This window comes from Berghia stephanieae, chromosome 6, assembly GCF_034508935.2.
Source record: "Berghia stephanieae isolate SIO BIC M18660-M18661 chromosome 6, UCSD_Bste_1.3, whole genome shotgun sequence".
NCBI lineage: Eukaryota > Metazoa > Mollusca > Gastropoda > Nudibranchia > Aeolidiidae > Berghia > Berghia stephanieae.
Window position 1 is genome coordinate 58,145,950 of NC_088365.1, and position 16,348 is coordinate 58,162,297.

Genomic DNA, 16,348 nt, shown 5'->3' on the forward strand with positions numbered 1-16,348 from the left:
CTACTACTACTACTACTACTACTACTACTATCACTAATACTACTACTACTACTACTATACTACTACTACTACTACTACTACTACTACTACTACTACTACTATCACTACTACTACTACTATCACTACTACTACTACTACTACTACTACTACTACTACTACTACTACTATCTTCGTCAATTTTGAGTCTATGGTCACATTAGGGAAACTATATATCAAACTTTATAAAAGGATATAAGTTCTCTCTTTTGGTTTCATGCTGAACTTGTACTTCTCGAGATCGTCTTTCTCACTTTCTTCATCCTCCTCATCGTCGCCATAGTAATAATTGGCGGTAAAGGCCGGTGGCTTGTCACACCGACAGTTTGAGTCTGCCACCACGAAAAATAGGTTGGACTGATTCAACCTTTTGATTTGATATGAACTGAAAATGAACAGAAAAGAAAAGATATGTCAACTCATTCCTAAAACGTTTATTGCCTATTATAATAAGTAAAAAATAACCCACGAGCGTTTGCATAGCGCAATATCCACTAAATCTGCTCAAAGCGCTTTACAAGGGGTCCCTAATCTAGCCAACACCAACATTTACCATGAAGAACAAGTCATGACGCCCGGTAAGCGGTGGTCAGAGACGCACTGTTAACGGGTAGTCATTATTTTACACCTGAGTATGGTGAGAGAATGTGAGTAAAGAACTTTTTCCAAGGACTCAATTATGCGCTATTCAGAGCGTCACTCGAACCCTATACCTTTAGATTCAAAGGCGAGTGTCATTCGAAAAGACCACATATTATATATAGAATTCATTTAGACCTATAGTGTGCGTAATAAACGACGAATTATAATTCAAATGTTTCTCTTCATATTTTATTCAAATTCAAAACATTAGATGTCTGCTTTCTCCTCACAACAGCTTCGATCTCAAACTAATCTTATTTTTTAAAATCAACCTCTCAACGGTCTTCGTTCCTCCATGACCGAAATCCTCCAATCACAACACAAAATAAGGGGCCACTACTCAATTAATATTACACATCAAAATCAAACAAAGGAGTTGTCTCCCCTATCGCAGAGTAGTTTTTCTTTTAAACAGGGGAGTTCATTTAACTAACCGGCACGAATACTTACGGCTTATTTTCCCTACATTGAGTAGCACAGGACTGGATGGAGCTCCTGATCTTTCTTTTCTTCAAGGCATCTAAATTGATATTGAATCTTGTGACGCGTTGCTCACACGGTCGTCTCTGTGTTATGAAGCTAGCTGCCTTCTTCTCTCCCGTGGCCCTCTTGATGACGAAGCCACAAAACAGGTACCTGGCATACGCCTCTGGGATCCACTGACCGCACTCTATATGATTGTGACAAAAAAAAATAGAAAAATAAAGAACATGACTTTATGTTTAAAAAATCCATTTAGACATCGCCATTTGGGAAAGATAACTAAATAATTAGATACTAAAAATTCGTTTGTAACTAACATGGAAAAGTGTTGTGTTCTCCTGAATGCAGAGCGAAGAGTGCCGACTTCTTGAGGTATCCATTTTGAAATTTTAAAAAAGATTTCTTTTTAAATAATGCGTTGCATGTATCGACAACTGCAATCACTAATTCTTCCTTTATATACTACTGCTACAACAACGACAATAACAACAACAACATAAACAACTACAACAACAACAACAACAACTACTACTACTACTACTACTACTACTACTACTACTACTACTACTACTACTACTACTACTACTACTTTTACTACTACTACTACAACAACTACTATGACTGCCATCAGTGGTGCCAACACTTCCAGTATCAAAAGCATCATCATCATCATCATCATCATCATCATCATCATCATCATCGTCATCATCATTGTCACAATCATCATTATCATTATTCATACGAAGACATTTTTCATCAACGGGTTTTATTTCATCTCATATCTCCAGTTGTAATTTATTCTATTCAATACCTCCATTCTCCGATAACGTCTCATCAAATCCTAAGACGCCTGTTATACCATTCCATGTCATCACCGTCAGCTGGGACATAAATCTGCCAAGAAATGTAGAAAGAATAATTTTATGATATCCCTTTATCCAATCCATTAAGGGTTTGAGAGACTGTCCGGTCACCCGTTAAAAAAAAATCCCAAACAATTGAACGAATGTATATACTTATCAATATTAATTATTGTAGCCGACTGTCTCAAAACTCATTTATGCTGGGTGAAACAGATGCTAAAACCGGTCTTTTTGCAGAAATGACCAAATAAAGAAGGCTTTAAGATTTATCAATTTTTACAAATTGTCTTCCAAACATTAATAAAATCATAACCCCATTTTCATATTTTGAATTACAAAATCAATTTTTGCTTCTAGATAAATCGTTGCTACACAACCAGATCTGCAGAATAGCTATTAGACACTCAGCATTATGAACCTTTTCAATATTCGTCATTTTTGTTTGGTTATAACTAAAAAGGAACTTACATTATCAGCTCTGTGGCAAACCAAACCAAAAACTTGCTCAGGAGTTGCAGAGGCTGTTGAGAATAAAAATTGAAAAACGTTATCTATGATATCAATCAATTGAACTTGTTTTAGTTACTTAATTTAAGCAAAATTACAAAAGACACATCCCCTTCCTGCCCCCCTATGTCAACACCCCAATGAAACAGTAACACACCACTTTCTTGAATGTCAACCTCTTGAAGACCTGAGATGCACATTCCTCCCACCAAATACAAGCATCAGTAACACACTTTATAGTCACCTGGAACAACTACAAAAGACGTCTAACTTCTACGTCATGGCACAAGCCCGAAGGGCTAGAGCTCAGGTGGTCGCTGGTTGGGAAAAGTAAGTAAGTATGTAAGTTACTTAAACATTTCATTGCAACTCTCTGTGATAAAACTAATTCCTAAAAGCCACGGGGCTAATGAAGATTTAGCTTATACCCGGACATGATCCGATGAGCAAACAAAGAGAATGTTGCCTTTAAAATATTATGAGGTTAGCAGAGCTCGAGCGGCACCAGGTTTGAGAGTCTTAACCAAGATGAGGGTTATCTAAATCGATTGATATTTGAAGGGCGAGTTTTCTGGCTAAATCTTATAATGCATGCCTGTCCAGAGCACGACTTTTAACTGGTTAAAAACAATAAATATACATGGTTGGCCACTTGGATTAAAAGTGTGTCTACAACTAGGGACTTAATTTCGTTAGGATTGTAACACCCGAGGCCAATTTGTTTCTTTGGATATTTAAAACTTATCTAAAACAATAATTCAACGCAAAAAAAAAAACGACGTATCTATATACTTTTTGCAATGTAAGTGGGGGGCGTCTTTGGAATTAGCTCCCGGCAATTAAAACTGCTTTGAAATTTTTATAACAATAATAATAGAATAACAATTACATCCTTACGTTATACATGAAATTGGATGCGTTATCCTGTCCGCTCAAAATCTTTGACAGGCAAGTGCTCTGAAAATCCGTGAGTTGTATCCTGGGAATGAAGAATAATAATTATAAATGATAATCTCTCTCTCTCTCTCTCTCTCTCTCTCTCTCTCTCTCTCTCTCTCTCTCTCTCTGTCTATCTCCCTCTCTCTCTCTCACACACACAGGCACACACAGACACACACACACAAACACACACACACACACACACACACATACAAACAGACACACTTTCAGTCATTGCTCAAAAGAAAAAAACACATCAATATCAAATAAATGTAAATCATTGGAACAGTCTTAAAAATATGTTTTTGTAAAAAGCTAAAGTTTCAGCTTTGATTTAACATTTGGCGCTCCATGAACAGCCTTGGCAAGGTCATCCTATAATGAGGCAAATCTTAAAAACAATCTCCAACCACAAAATAATTGAAAAATGAAAAGGCAATGCAGTTTTAATTATCATTTTTTAAAGTTTGAAAAATAAAAATCATTCTCGTCAATGAAGGCTTCAATCTTTACTCAGATTATAAAAGTTACTATTAAGATTGAATTTTAGTAGGTATGCGTGAAAAGTCTTGACGCCTATCGGATAGGAAATGAACTGAGCTTTGCTTTGATGCTTTGTCAATTTCGTATCTTTTATAGTTTAGAAAATACTAGAGTGGCGTGAAGACGTTTATCGTACCCTTCTAGCTGCTGTGTTTCTTTTGATTAGGTGGTGAAACACATTCTCAAAAGTTTACCTAAGTTTCTTATATATCGATAATCAAGCCTAGGAAATTAAATACAATTATTCTTATTTTGAATACCACAATATCTACTAAACTAAATGTGCTTAACGCTTTTTTAACTTACTCTTCAAATATGCTTTCATCTACCATGGCCCTCATGAGAACTCCCTGAGTTTCTCCTAGGAAAAGGCTAGTCTGGAAAGTAAAATATACAGATTAATTAATGTTAGAAGCTTTTAAACACCCTCATCATTTGCGGTTTTTAGTTTTAAACAATTACCTATTTAATACATAAAACATGAGCTTTCTGTATAGCGCAAAACCAAGTAAACATTTTCAAAGGACTTGACACGTGGTCTCAAGCCAACAGCAACGTTTCCAATCTAGGACGAAATATTATGCTTATGAAACGATGTTACATTTGTTTTGGCCACAGAGACAACGCTGTTAGCAGCCAGGAATTCATTTGACATCTGAGTGCGAATAAAGAATGACAGGAAGAAGTCTTTTTCAAAGCCTTCCAACTTTGCTCAACCCACATTAGAATTCGTACCAGGGAACTACATATCTCATTACTAATGGCATTCTACTGGACACCAAATAAAAAAGAACGCAATGCCCGAGGAAGCAATGACCTGGTCGGATGCCCATTAATCATAATTAAATGTAAATAAAATAATGTCCAATATTTATTACCGGCTAGGTACTCATTTTAAAATGAGTGCAATGAGAGAATGGGAAGGAGCTGTTTTCCCCAAGACTCAATTTTGCTGAATATAGTTAGGAGCTGAACCAAACGGAATGGTCAAATACCTGACTTGAACTGTATGATATATAAAGAGCTTTGACCTTTTGTTTCAATTTGTCCCACTTACCCCGTTCATATCTGGATTGTTTGTTGCCAATACGTAGCCATTGTTGTCGATAATGAAACAATCAAAGTGCTGAAATGAAATAGATCATGTTGAATTGGATTAAATACAATACGTACTGTTATACTTTGGCCAAAAAGATTATTTTAAAATTTGGTCAGAGAATTTTCACTTCACAAATTGATAAATAAATGCCGAAAGTTATTAAACACGAGATTTAAAAAGCTTCACGGCTTGTCATTTTTTGACAACTGGTTGTCAGTTTGATGAATCGATATTTGAATCACAAATTTTCTGACGAAGGTGGAAAAAATACGACTAAAATTCAAATAGCCGTTTATATAATTTTGACTTATCCACGTTATGCAAAAATCAGGGGATGTAACTCAATAATAGATTTTAAATTATGAAATATGACAGAATTACCGCCCTTTGAATAAAAAAGTCGGTCTATAATAAAATAATCTCAGTGCTGAAATATAATCAAATCCTAATGAATTGCATTAGCTAGATATATTATGCACTGTTATCATTTGAAAAGGAAACATTATTGTGATTCTCGCCACAAATCGTTTATTTCCTACATCCAACAGTTATTAAGCACGAGACCTCTAAAAGTCTCACCGTGGAAAAATGTTGACAAGCTAATGGCCATTTTATAAAACGGTAATTGAATTACAAATTATCTGGTCTATGTGAAAAAAACCCAACAAGATTCATTTGGAATTCAATTCAACCGTTTATCTTTTTGGTTAATCCTGGCTATGTAAATATTAAGGGATGTAACTCAACAATGATATATATAAATTAGATATAACAGAATTATCACCCTTATAATAATATAACATTATAAATCTTTTGCGGGCAAATATTACCAAATTAATATGAAGTAATTCATGGTATGGACATTTTGTAGATAGGAACTGTTTTAATGTCTATAATGAGTCATTTTTTTGGGGGAAAATGGCAAATGTAAAAACTAAAGAGGAGAAATATTCAATTTTGCCCAATTCGTGTACTGCCATGGTCTGATAAGATGGCGTTATTAAAATTTGAGCCGGTAAACTCTTTCAAATATCGATCAATGTAACCCTCTCCTTACCACCTACATCAAAATCGTCACATTTGTTACGACACAATATACATTTTTCTTATTCCGATTTATTTGGTAAATCACAAACTTTGAAGAATGATCTTTGTTTAATTAATAAGAACATGAATATGTTTTGTAGAGAGCTTGTTTGAGTTTTAAAAATCAATTTTTCTGCTAGGTAAGCCTGTCATTTTGGGAAAATACTGAAAAGGCTCGGTAAGGAGAGGGTTAAATGACTCAGATGAATCATCAGGTTTGAGAATTTTTGACAAAATGGGGGTCATGTCCATCGTGCGGCTATGTGGTCCAGTCGTATGACACTCGCTTTCGGATCGGAAGGTCCTGGGTTCGAGCCTCGCATGGCGCATAGTTGAGTCCTTGGAGAAGGCTCTTTACTCACATTCTCTCACCGTACTCAGGTGTAAAAATGAGTACCTGGCCGTTAACAGCGTTGTCTCTGTCCAAAAAATTTGTAATATCGCCTGACAGGCGTCATGTCTCGTCCTACATGTTTTGTGTTGCTGTTGGCCAGGGACCCCTTGTAAAGCGCTTTGAGCACGTTTAGTGGATATCGCGCTATATAAAAGCTCAAGTTTTTTTTCCAAATATATTAAAAGGGAGAGTTTTCTGGCCAAAAGATCTTAATGTGATTTTGGATATAGAGATAAAATTAAAAAATTATCAAAAATTTTGTCATAAATAACAACGTAAATATTGTTTTTTTTCCATGAAATATAGATAGAATGAAGATGAGGTCACTCGGGTCTTTGTTATTGTTTTTGGCATCCATGTTTATGAGTAATTCTCATTAAAATGTATTAACCAGACTATAAAAGTTCATGGTTACACATAGTTTTGTGTGTTAGTTCGTTATATTTCCGGATGACAATGTTGTGAGCTTCTTAGCCAAGCGTATACAATCTATAAGGTATTTATCACAGTAAAGCTAAGATTGTGTACATCATAACATTTCTAATAAACCTACCTCAGTATCTTTACAGGTATATGAGCAAACATGGCAATGGAAGGTGTATTTGACAAAGGTATTATAAAAGTTATTGTATTTCATTTGGAAGGCAACGACAGCTGCAGGCACTTGAGGTTTTAGCCCAACAATTTCTACGTGGGCGATTGTCACTAGCGAGTTATTGAATTCAAATTCTTCTGCAATAAAGAGTACAAAGGAAATAAACGTAATCTTTATTTGCATCACAAAATATATGCATGCGATATAAATAAATAATAATTATAAAAAAATAAATAAATTAAAAAAAAATAAAATAAATAAATAAATTAAATTCCCTTTTTTCATCCCATAGGGGAAATTTGTCTCAAGGGTCTATTCCAAGGGAAGATTGGAATAACCCAGGCGTCAGCCGCAGTGCAGCGCCGCAAAGTGAGCTAGGGCTAGGTGACTTGCTCAAGGCCACACAACGCAGCGGCGGGTGATCGAACTCGTTACCTTTTGGGTACGAAGCAAAGACCGTACCGCTGAGCCACGCTGCCCCAAAGCATGCGATATAAAGAGAACGCGATTATTATTTTGGTAACAGATTAAGGGATTGGCACTGGTCTAAGATAAAGTTCTGAAAAGGAAGAATACAAGAAAAAACAAAACATCACCAAAATCAGCCTGCCTCATGGGACAGACTGGTTCAGCGGTACGGTCTTTGATTCGTAATCAAAAGGTACCGAGTTCGATCATCCGCCGCGCTGTGTGGCCTTCAGCAAGTCACATCACCCTAGCTCACTTTGCGGCGCTGCACTGCGGCTGACACATGGGTTATTACTGTCTTCCCTTGGAATATACCCTAAAGACAAATTTCCCCATAGGGATGAATACAGGGAATTTCATTTCATTTCATTTCATTTTCATTTCATTTCATTTGGAATCAAACCTCAGACGTCCTGATTACCGGTCAGTCGTGATATCAATACGCCACAGAGGTTACCCAATAGTTGGGACAGTTCAATGATTATATATTCTTCACAAGGTGGACACTCGACTGCATCACAAAACACATACAAGCATTAGAGTTGCTCCATTTTTATTATTTTGAGATTTAATATAGGGAAATATCCGTCAATGAGCATAAAAAGCTTTACAATGGGTCCCACTCCAATAGCAACTCCTAACATGCAGGTCGAGACATGACGGCTGTAAAGCGCCATTATAATTTTGTCGCCATCGACAATGCCTTTACCGACTAGGTACTCATTTCAAACTGAGTGCAGTGAGAGAATGTGATGAAGCCGTTTTCCTTAAAGACTCAATTTGCTGAATATAGTTAGGAGCTGAACCCAAACGGAATGATAAAATACCTGACTTGATCTGTATGATATATAAAGCGCTTTGAGCACGTTTAGTATATGTTGCGCTATATAAAAGCTCCGACTCAAGCTCAAGTACCTATATAACTCAATTTGTTTTCTGTATCCGATTCACTTGGAAATATAAATACCAGTGCGAGGCGGTGCGTCATACATATTAAAGTAAAGAACATTACTACCGCTTACTTTGTATCGTGGACACTGGTCCCGTGAAGACGTACTTGTAACCTTTCTCCCATAGCGACACAGCCCGTTGATAGTACACACTTTTCACTGTTTGGGTGTGTTCTCTTGTGTATTTACTCTCAATCTCCGATACCTTCACTTCCGGTTTTTGAATTGTTATCAAATGTTGTGTGATACCAGATCGGGTCCCGACCCAGAGAAGTTCAATTCCGAAGCTGTTTGGAAAAAAAATAGATAGATATTTAGATTTTTTTCTTATCTTATGAAAAATAAAAATTGAATTAATTGAATAAGTCATATTATATCAACAAGGCGCTGGTTGGTCGAGCGGCAGATCTGAAGGTATAAGTGAGTCAGTATTGGGCACACCCTTAGGAAGATTGTATCCAGCATCACACGCCAAGCTTTCATGGGGAATCCTCGGGTGAAACAAAAAGAGAGGAAGGCCAAGTAGCAGAGGCTGAATACTCTTCAACAGTCGTAACGTCACTTCCTTCCTAATGACGCATGGTGACATAGTAACACTGGCTCTAAACTATCGGAACAATGGCGGACGCCAGTATGAAATAGTTCTCCGGGGAGCATAAAGGGTATCCAGAGGGGAAAAGAACATAAATTTGATCATGTTTTAACTTTTACACATTCTGGTCACAAGACATATGAAAAGTTCTAGCCAACATGAAGAATAAAAAGTAAGGATTTTCTTTGTTTAGAACCAAGATGGCCGCCATTGCCGGGCGGCGTGACATCAGACTACTGAATCCAATTGAGATGTTTGGTCCACCACGGGAAGCGGGAAGCGCCCAACAAGGGTTTTTATCAGTTGTTATTGATTAATTTGAATGAGAAAAAGACAAAATGGATGGCGATTCAGATGGCAGTCGAAAATCGAAATTCGGCGGATGAACTGTGTGGCCCTAGCTCAATATGCGGCGCTGCACTGCGGGTGACGACTGGGTTATTCTAGTCTTCCCTTGGGATAGACCCTAGAGATAATTTTCCCCTATGACATAAATAAAGGGAAATTTATTTATTTTCAAGTGTAAATGAGTTATATAATCAAAAGGCAAGAGCTATTTGGAAAACAGATTTTTATAGGAGTTCAGTATATTATCATCATTACGAAATGTTGGGAGATGTTTGGATAACAAAGTTTTTACAAGATTATTGCATCATGGAAAGGCCGTAGCTATTTGGAAGAACAGATTTGACAAGAGTTAATTAGAAAAATATGAAAAGATCGGAGGTATTTGGAAGAATAAATAATTTAAAAATTATTTATAAAATTTGTAATTGAAAAAAAAACCTATTATATTAAAGGAGTTGATGATTGAAAGGTTGGATAAAAAAAACCCATACACAATAAGAACTCATATAAAATCTGAAAAAATATAAATGCTGGTAACCAATCATATTATATATTAATTTGATAGTAAAATTACAACCCTTCGGGCTGTCCTCCATTCCAGCCTTACTTTATGAAAACGCTTTTCTTTTGCAATTTGGTCAGAAAACCTTTAATTCAAATGTCAGTTAACCAGAATGACCACCTGCCTGTCAAAAAGTTCCAAACCTGAGACTTCAAAGAGGTGAAAGGTTGAAAGAGTGTAGCACACTGAGTGTCATAATTGTGCATCGATGATGATGTAAGAGATTTCTGTCCAGAATGAAACATTGTTTTTGTTTTTTGTTTTTCAGAATAAAGCACTGCACAATCATTGTTCTCTATTAATGCTATATATTTAAGTAAAATACTCACATCTGCCCGCCAGATGAAATGCACCATACAATACCACCAAAAATTAAACTATGTGTAATCTTAAACGCTTATTGTCTGATTGATATAATTTGGTGAGATCTAAGTAAGCGATAAGATGGCGGTCTAAATACACGAATATAGAGCTGAGAAACGTCAATCTCTTTCTCTCTATATGGAAACTGTTTGGCTCTTACCTCCGGTAATGAACTTTTTGGGTGCACGCCATTTTGGTGATTGTGGATTTCTTGCTTGAACATTTGTCGTACTCCTTTCTGTAATGTAAAAATATATAATAATATTGATTCATGACAATGAATGAGTTACTTAGAGGTTTTGGTTGCTTGATTAAAATGGTAACCCTTAGAAGATGAAGATGGATAAGGCATGTCTTGAGCTTGAGCTTTGAGCTTTCTTGGCTTTTTTAAGCCTCTCCTTACAGCCATTTTCAGGATTTCCCCCAAAACTTCACACCCAACTAACACAAAAATAGATTTCCTATCACTCAAACACAATAGCAGTTAGTTCTTGCGATAAATAATTTCTTTAGCAAAACATGCTCTTCAACACACTGTTCATTTTCTTTAAATTTTATGACGTACAAAAGAAATTTGAATAAGAAAAATGTTGGTTGTATCGTAACGAATGTGACGATTTTCCTATAGTTGGTGATGAGAGGGTTAAATCGCGCAATATCCACACGACGACGCATAGTACGAGACATGACGCCTATTAGGAGATATTACAATTTTCCCCCCGACAGACACGAAACGCCTTTTACACCTGATTACGGTGAGAGAATGTGAGTAAGGAGTCTTTTCCAAGGACTCAACTATGAAGCTGCTCAAATCGGGACTCGAAACTAGCACCTTCCGATCCGAAGGCGAGTGTCCTACCATAAGTTCGCACGTACGAATGCCAAATAACAGCCTCCGTGGTGTGGCACCGACATGGACACCTGTGGCCGAGTGGTTAAGGCATTTTACTGTGACCCGGAAGGTCCCGGTTTCGAACCCCGCTTCAGGCACTTTCGTTTTTTTTTCCTTGGGTAATATTATTAACCCCCAATTTGCTCACTTACCCAACATGGGTGGATCCTATTGACATCTGACATATTGTTTGATGAATTATCTATTATTTATAGGCGACGATATCTTATGATGTCTTGGCGGAAGGGCATAATTAAAAAAAAAAGATTTACTTACATGTATTTGTATTTAGGCGAGTGTAGACGTCGGGAGCCAGCCCAGGCCCGAAAGTACTTTTTGACGATAGTTATGTCCTTCAGCATGTGTTGGGCAAGTGTCTCACCACCTGTTAAAAACAAAACAAAAACAAACAAAATAACAAAACTGTTTATGTGACATTGCGCCATTTATATAAAAAAGAGATTTTAACTGATCAGAAATGTTTAATTTTTGTGATTCTTACTTTAATCCTCGTCACATATTTTATGAAACAGTGAACTATTATCTTTAAAATTGAGCTTTGAGCTTTATATATTACATCCACTAAACGTGCTCAAAGTGCTTCAGAAGGGGTCCCTGGTCAACAGCAACATTTAACATGTAGGACGGGACATGACGCCAGTTAGGCGATATTACAATTTTTCGGACAAAGACAACGCTGTTAACGGCCAGGTACGGTGAGAGAATGTGAGTAAAGACCCTTTTCCAAGGACTCAACTATGCGCCGAGCCCAGGACCTTCCGATCCGAAAGCGAGTGTCATACCACTAGACCACATAGCCGCACAATTTATTGAGGATCCTCTGTACATCACAAAATTTGGAAAAAAAAATCTGCTACATTTAAAAAAAAAATGATTTGCTTGCGACTTTAAGTTTTTTTAAAAATTAAAATTCGTAAGGCCCATCGAGTCGGAGTTTATCCCCGTTATCACGAGGACCCAGGGTTGAGAATTTTTTACCAATAAGCGGGTTGTTTTTTTTTTTTTGTTTTTTTTTTTTGTAAACCAGTCGATGTTTGAAGGACGAGTTTTCTGTCCAAAATTTTAAATACGTATTTGTTTTATTCAAGAGTATGACGGATTTCAAAAATGGGCATAAACTAAAAACTTGCTGTACTCATCTCTATTAACATCTATCTATCCCACACTTATGACCCACCATCTCAAAGCAGCATTGTCATCGGGTAAACTAGGTGCTGAGAATGGATTTTATAGCTACAAATATAAAACGTGGGTTTGATTTCATTTCGCCATGTAAGGGAATTTCTTACAGTGCAAAAAAAAACAAAAACAAAAAAAAAACAACAAAAAAAACAAAAAAAAACAAAACAAACAAACAAATAAATAAATTTTAAAAAACCCCAAACAAACAAACAAAAAAATGAACAAAAAAAAAACAAAAAAAAAAAAAACAACAACAAAAAACAAACCCGTGGAAGATTACATTTCTTATCATTTTCATTACAAATTCACTTTTCGTGTTCTCAGTCATCTCGACATAATCATGATGTCCCAATCTTTCAAAATTATTGAGACATTAATAACTATAGGAAAAAAATAGACGATAAATTAATTACATTGAAACTTCCATTCAATACCCTATTGTTATTTATTTCTTCGAGCTTCAAACAGCAACATTTTCACAATCGTGATTGAAACTATACGTACATTTTTCCCGCAAGAGGTTTGGATCTGCAAAGTAATGAAAGGCAACCGGTTTCACCGCCTGGTATCCTTCTCGAACATTCAAGGCCTTACAGTAAATCCTGTCAAAATATTAAAAAATAATAATTGAGCTTTATATCGGGCAATATCCACTAAATGTGCTCAAAACGCTTTACAAGGGGTCCCTGGTCAACAGTAACAGTTAACATGTAGGACGGGACATGACGCCTGTTAGGCGATATTACAATTTTTTGGACAAAGGCAACGCTGTTAACGGCCAGGTACTCATTTTACACCCGAGTACGGTGAGAGAATGTGAGTAAAGAGCCTTTTCCAAGGACTCAACTTCGCGCCCTTCGAACCCAGGACCTTCCGATCCGAAAGCCAGTGTCATACCACTAGACCACATAGCCGCACAAAAATAAAGGAATAAAAAAGACATTTACCTCCTGAACCATTTCATTTAATCCTTCGAGATGTGCTAAGCATGAACCAATCGGAATATCCCTTGCATTTATCTCGTTCTTGCTCACTTCTGTAGTCCTTCAGAGCCATTCGGCCTATGAAGCCGGAGTTTGTCCCGGTTTCTATAGCGTGAAACGTACAATAGTAATTTCTTGCTACACTTTGGATAGAACGCTACTCTATCCCAAAGTACTTTCCGCCAAATCTAACAGCCTCAGCTACCCATTCACTGCTGGGTGGACAGGGGGTTCAGGGGGATCGATCTCGGTCTATATCACAGTCACAGTGGTGCATACATACAAATAGTACAAATATTCCAATTTCATAGGAAGTGTAAACCAGCCTTACAGTGTACTAGATATATATATATATATATATATAAATATATATATATATATATATATATATATATATATAAATATATATTGATTTAAATTGTCATCACTATATGCCAAGACGTCGTTTCTGGTTTCGTACCATCGAATCACATAAACTCGTTTGCATAAATGTGAGTGACAATTTATATTTTTTAGCTCAACCAGCATTATCGAGCACTCGTACTAAATACCACCAACACTCATAATATATATATATATATATATATATATTATATATATATATTATATATATTTATTATTATATATATATATAAATCACACACACCACATTAAATTATATATATATATATATATTATTATATATATACTTATCAATGATATTCTGGTTTCAGATTGATACTTATTTCTTATCTATATTGAATGCTGTCGTTACTAACGTATCTACCATGTATTTAATCATAATTTTTTACATGTTGTCTTAGAGCTGTTTTGTCAACGATTGGCTATACAATAAACTTATTATTATTATTATATTATTATTATTATTATTATTATTATTATTATTATTTATTATTATTATTATTATTATTATATTATTATTATTATATATTATTATTATTATATTATTATTTTTTTATTATTATTATTATTATTATTATTATTATTATTATTATTATTATTATATTATTATTATTATTATTATTATTATTATTATTATTATTATTATTATTATTATTATTATATTATTATTATTATCATATTATTATTATTATTATTATTATTATTATTATTATTATTATTATTATTATTATTATTATTATTATTATTATTATTATTATTGTTATTTTATTATTATTATTATTATTATTATTATTATTATTATTATTATATTATTATTATTATTTATTATTATTATTATTATTATTATTATTATTATTATTATTATTATTATTATTATTATTGTTATTGTTAATATTATTAGTATTATACTATTATTATTAATTATTATTTTATTATTATATATTATTTTATTATTATTAATATTATAGTTAAGATATGCATACACTGAAAAATATTTGCACATAGATCAATGTAATCTTTTCACCAGCTTTACATTGACCTGAGGACTGGTTACACAGTTCAAAGTAGTTTTCAACCGGAAAAGAGAAAGGTGTGACGTCGCAACATCTCGGCCTTATTATCTTAGATAGTCATGCCTTCCACCCCCCCCCACCCTAATATAAAAAATAATAATAATATAATAATAATAATAATAAAATAATAAATAATAATAATAATAATAATAATAATAATAATAATAATAATAATAATAATAATAATAATAATAATAATAATAATAATAATAATAATAATAAGGCATATCGAGAACTAGTTTTAGTATTATCTCATAATGTAGGTTTTCATGTTTATCTTGACCCTCTCCTTACCGATCATTTTCAGTATTTTCCCAAAAATAGCAAGGTTACCCAGCAGAAAATGGGTTTTTAAACTCAAACAATCTCTCTACAAAACAACGTTATTTTCTTATTAATTAAACAAAGATCATTGTGATGTACAAAATAAATCTGAATAAGAAACATGTATATTGTGTCGTAACAAATGTTACGATTTTGTCGTTGGTGGTAAGGAGAGGGTTAACGGAAGTGTCTGTCTTGGGGAATCAACATGGGACAAATCAATTGATTATGATTTGAATTAAATGTCAACATGAACTAAATATGTGTTTTGTCACTGGAAAATGCATTAAGAAAGGTTAATTGATACAGTAGTATATTTAATCTGAAAGCACGTTAACGGAAATGATATGATATTCTTACCAAGGGGAATAACTCAGATAAATTGAATACGGTAACTCCTCGTCAGTCACATTATCTGTAGGTGGAAAAAGATTTTATCAGTGATTACGTAGCCTTCATTCTTTCCATCAAAATTATGAATAAGTAAATGTCTGTCTTCAGGGCTCTGTATCGTCATTATACGTCAAAGGTGCATAAAAAAACAACAAACAAACAAAAATCTTGAGCTTTTATATAGCGCAATATCCATCAACCGTGGTCAAAGCGCTTTGCAAAGGGTCCCTGATCTACAGTAACATGAATGGCGTCGATTGCATAGCGTCCATCTCACGTCCAGGCGGAATTGTCGAATCAGAAAGGTCGTGGGTTCGAGCCCTCACCGCCGGGAGATTTTTATTCTCTATTGTCTTGAACTTTTCTGCTCTCTCCATTTTCTGTTATTATCAACATAAGTGCCTGCTCCACTCATCTGTTCTGAATTAATGTTGTGTATCGAGCGAGCATCGTCAAACACTTATTCCAATAGGATTCAGTAGTCTGATGTCACGCCACCCGGCAACGGCGGCCATCTTGGTTCTAAACAAAGAAAATCATTACTTTTATTCTTCATGCTGGCTAAAACTTTTCATTCCCTTTTCATATGCCTTGTGATCAGAATGTGT

General features: G+C 34.8%; 1 protein-coding gene across 1 annotated transcript in view; it reads right to left on the reverse strand.

The window, feature by feature from the left end:
* Window positions 1-219: 219 nt before the first annotated feature.
* Window positions 220-16,348, reverse strand: part of LOC144975900 (voltage-dependent calcium channel subunit alpha-2/delta-3-like) — a 283,425-nt gene continuing 267,296 nt past the window's right edge. The window contains exons 22-34 of the mRNA XM_078920088.1: window positions 15,708-15,762; window positions 13,070-13,167; window positions 11,639-11,747; window positions 10,631-10,708; window positions 8,678-8,892; window positions 7,146-7,324; window positions 5,071-5,139; window positions 4,320-4,390; window positions 3,429-3,510; window positions 2,493-2,545; window positions 1,973-2,055; window positions 1,129-1,348; window positions 220-421 (exon numbers count right to left, since the gene is read on the reverse strand). Of these exons, the coding sequence (XP_078776214.1) occupies window positions 220-421; window positions 1,129-1,348; window positions 1,973-2,055; window positions 2,493-2,545; window positions 3,429-3,510; window positions 4,320-4,390; window positions 5,071-5,139; window positions 7,146-7,324; window positions 8,678-8,892; window positions 10,631-10,708; window positions 11,639-11,747; window positions 13,070-13,167; window positions 15,708-15,762 (1,514 nt within the window). The remainder of the gene's footprint in view (window positions 422-1,128; window positions 1,349-1,972; window positions 2,056-2,492; window positions 2,546-3,428; window positions 3,511-4,319; window positions 4,391-5,070; window positions 5,140-7,145; window positions 7,325-8,677; window positions 8,893-10,630; window positions 10,709-11,638; window positions 11,748-13,069; window positions 13,168-15,707; window positions 15,763-16,348) is intronic.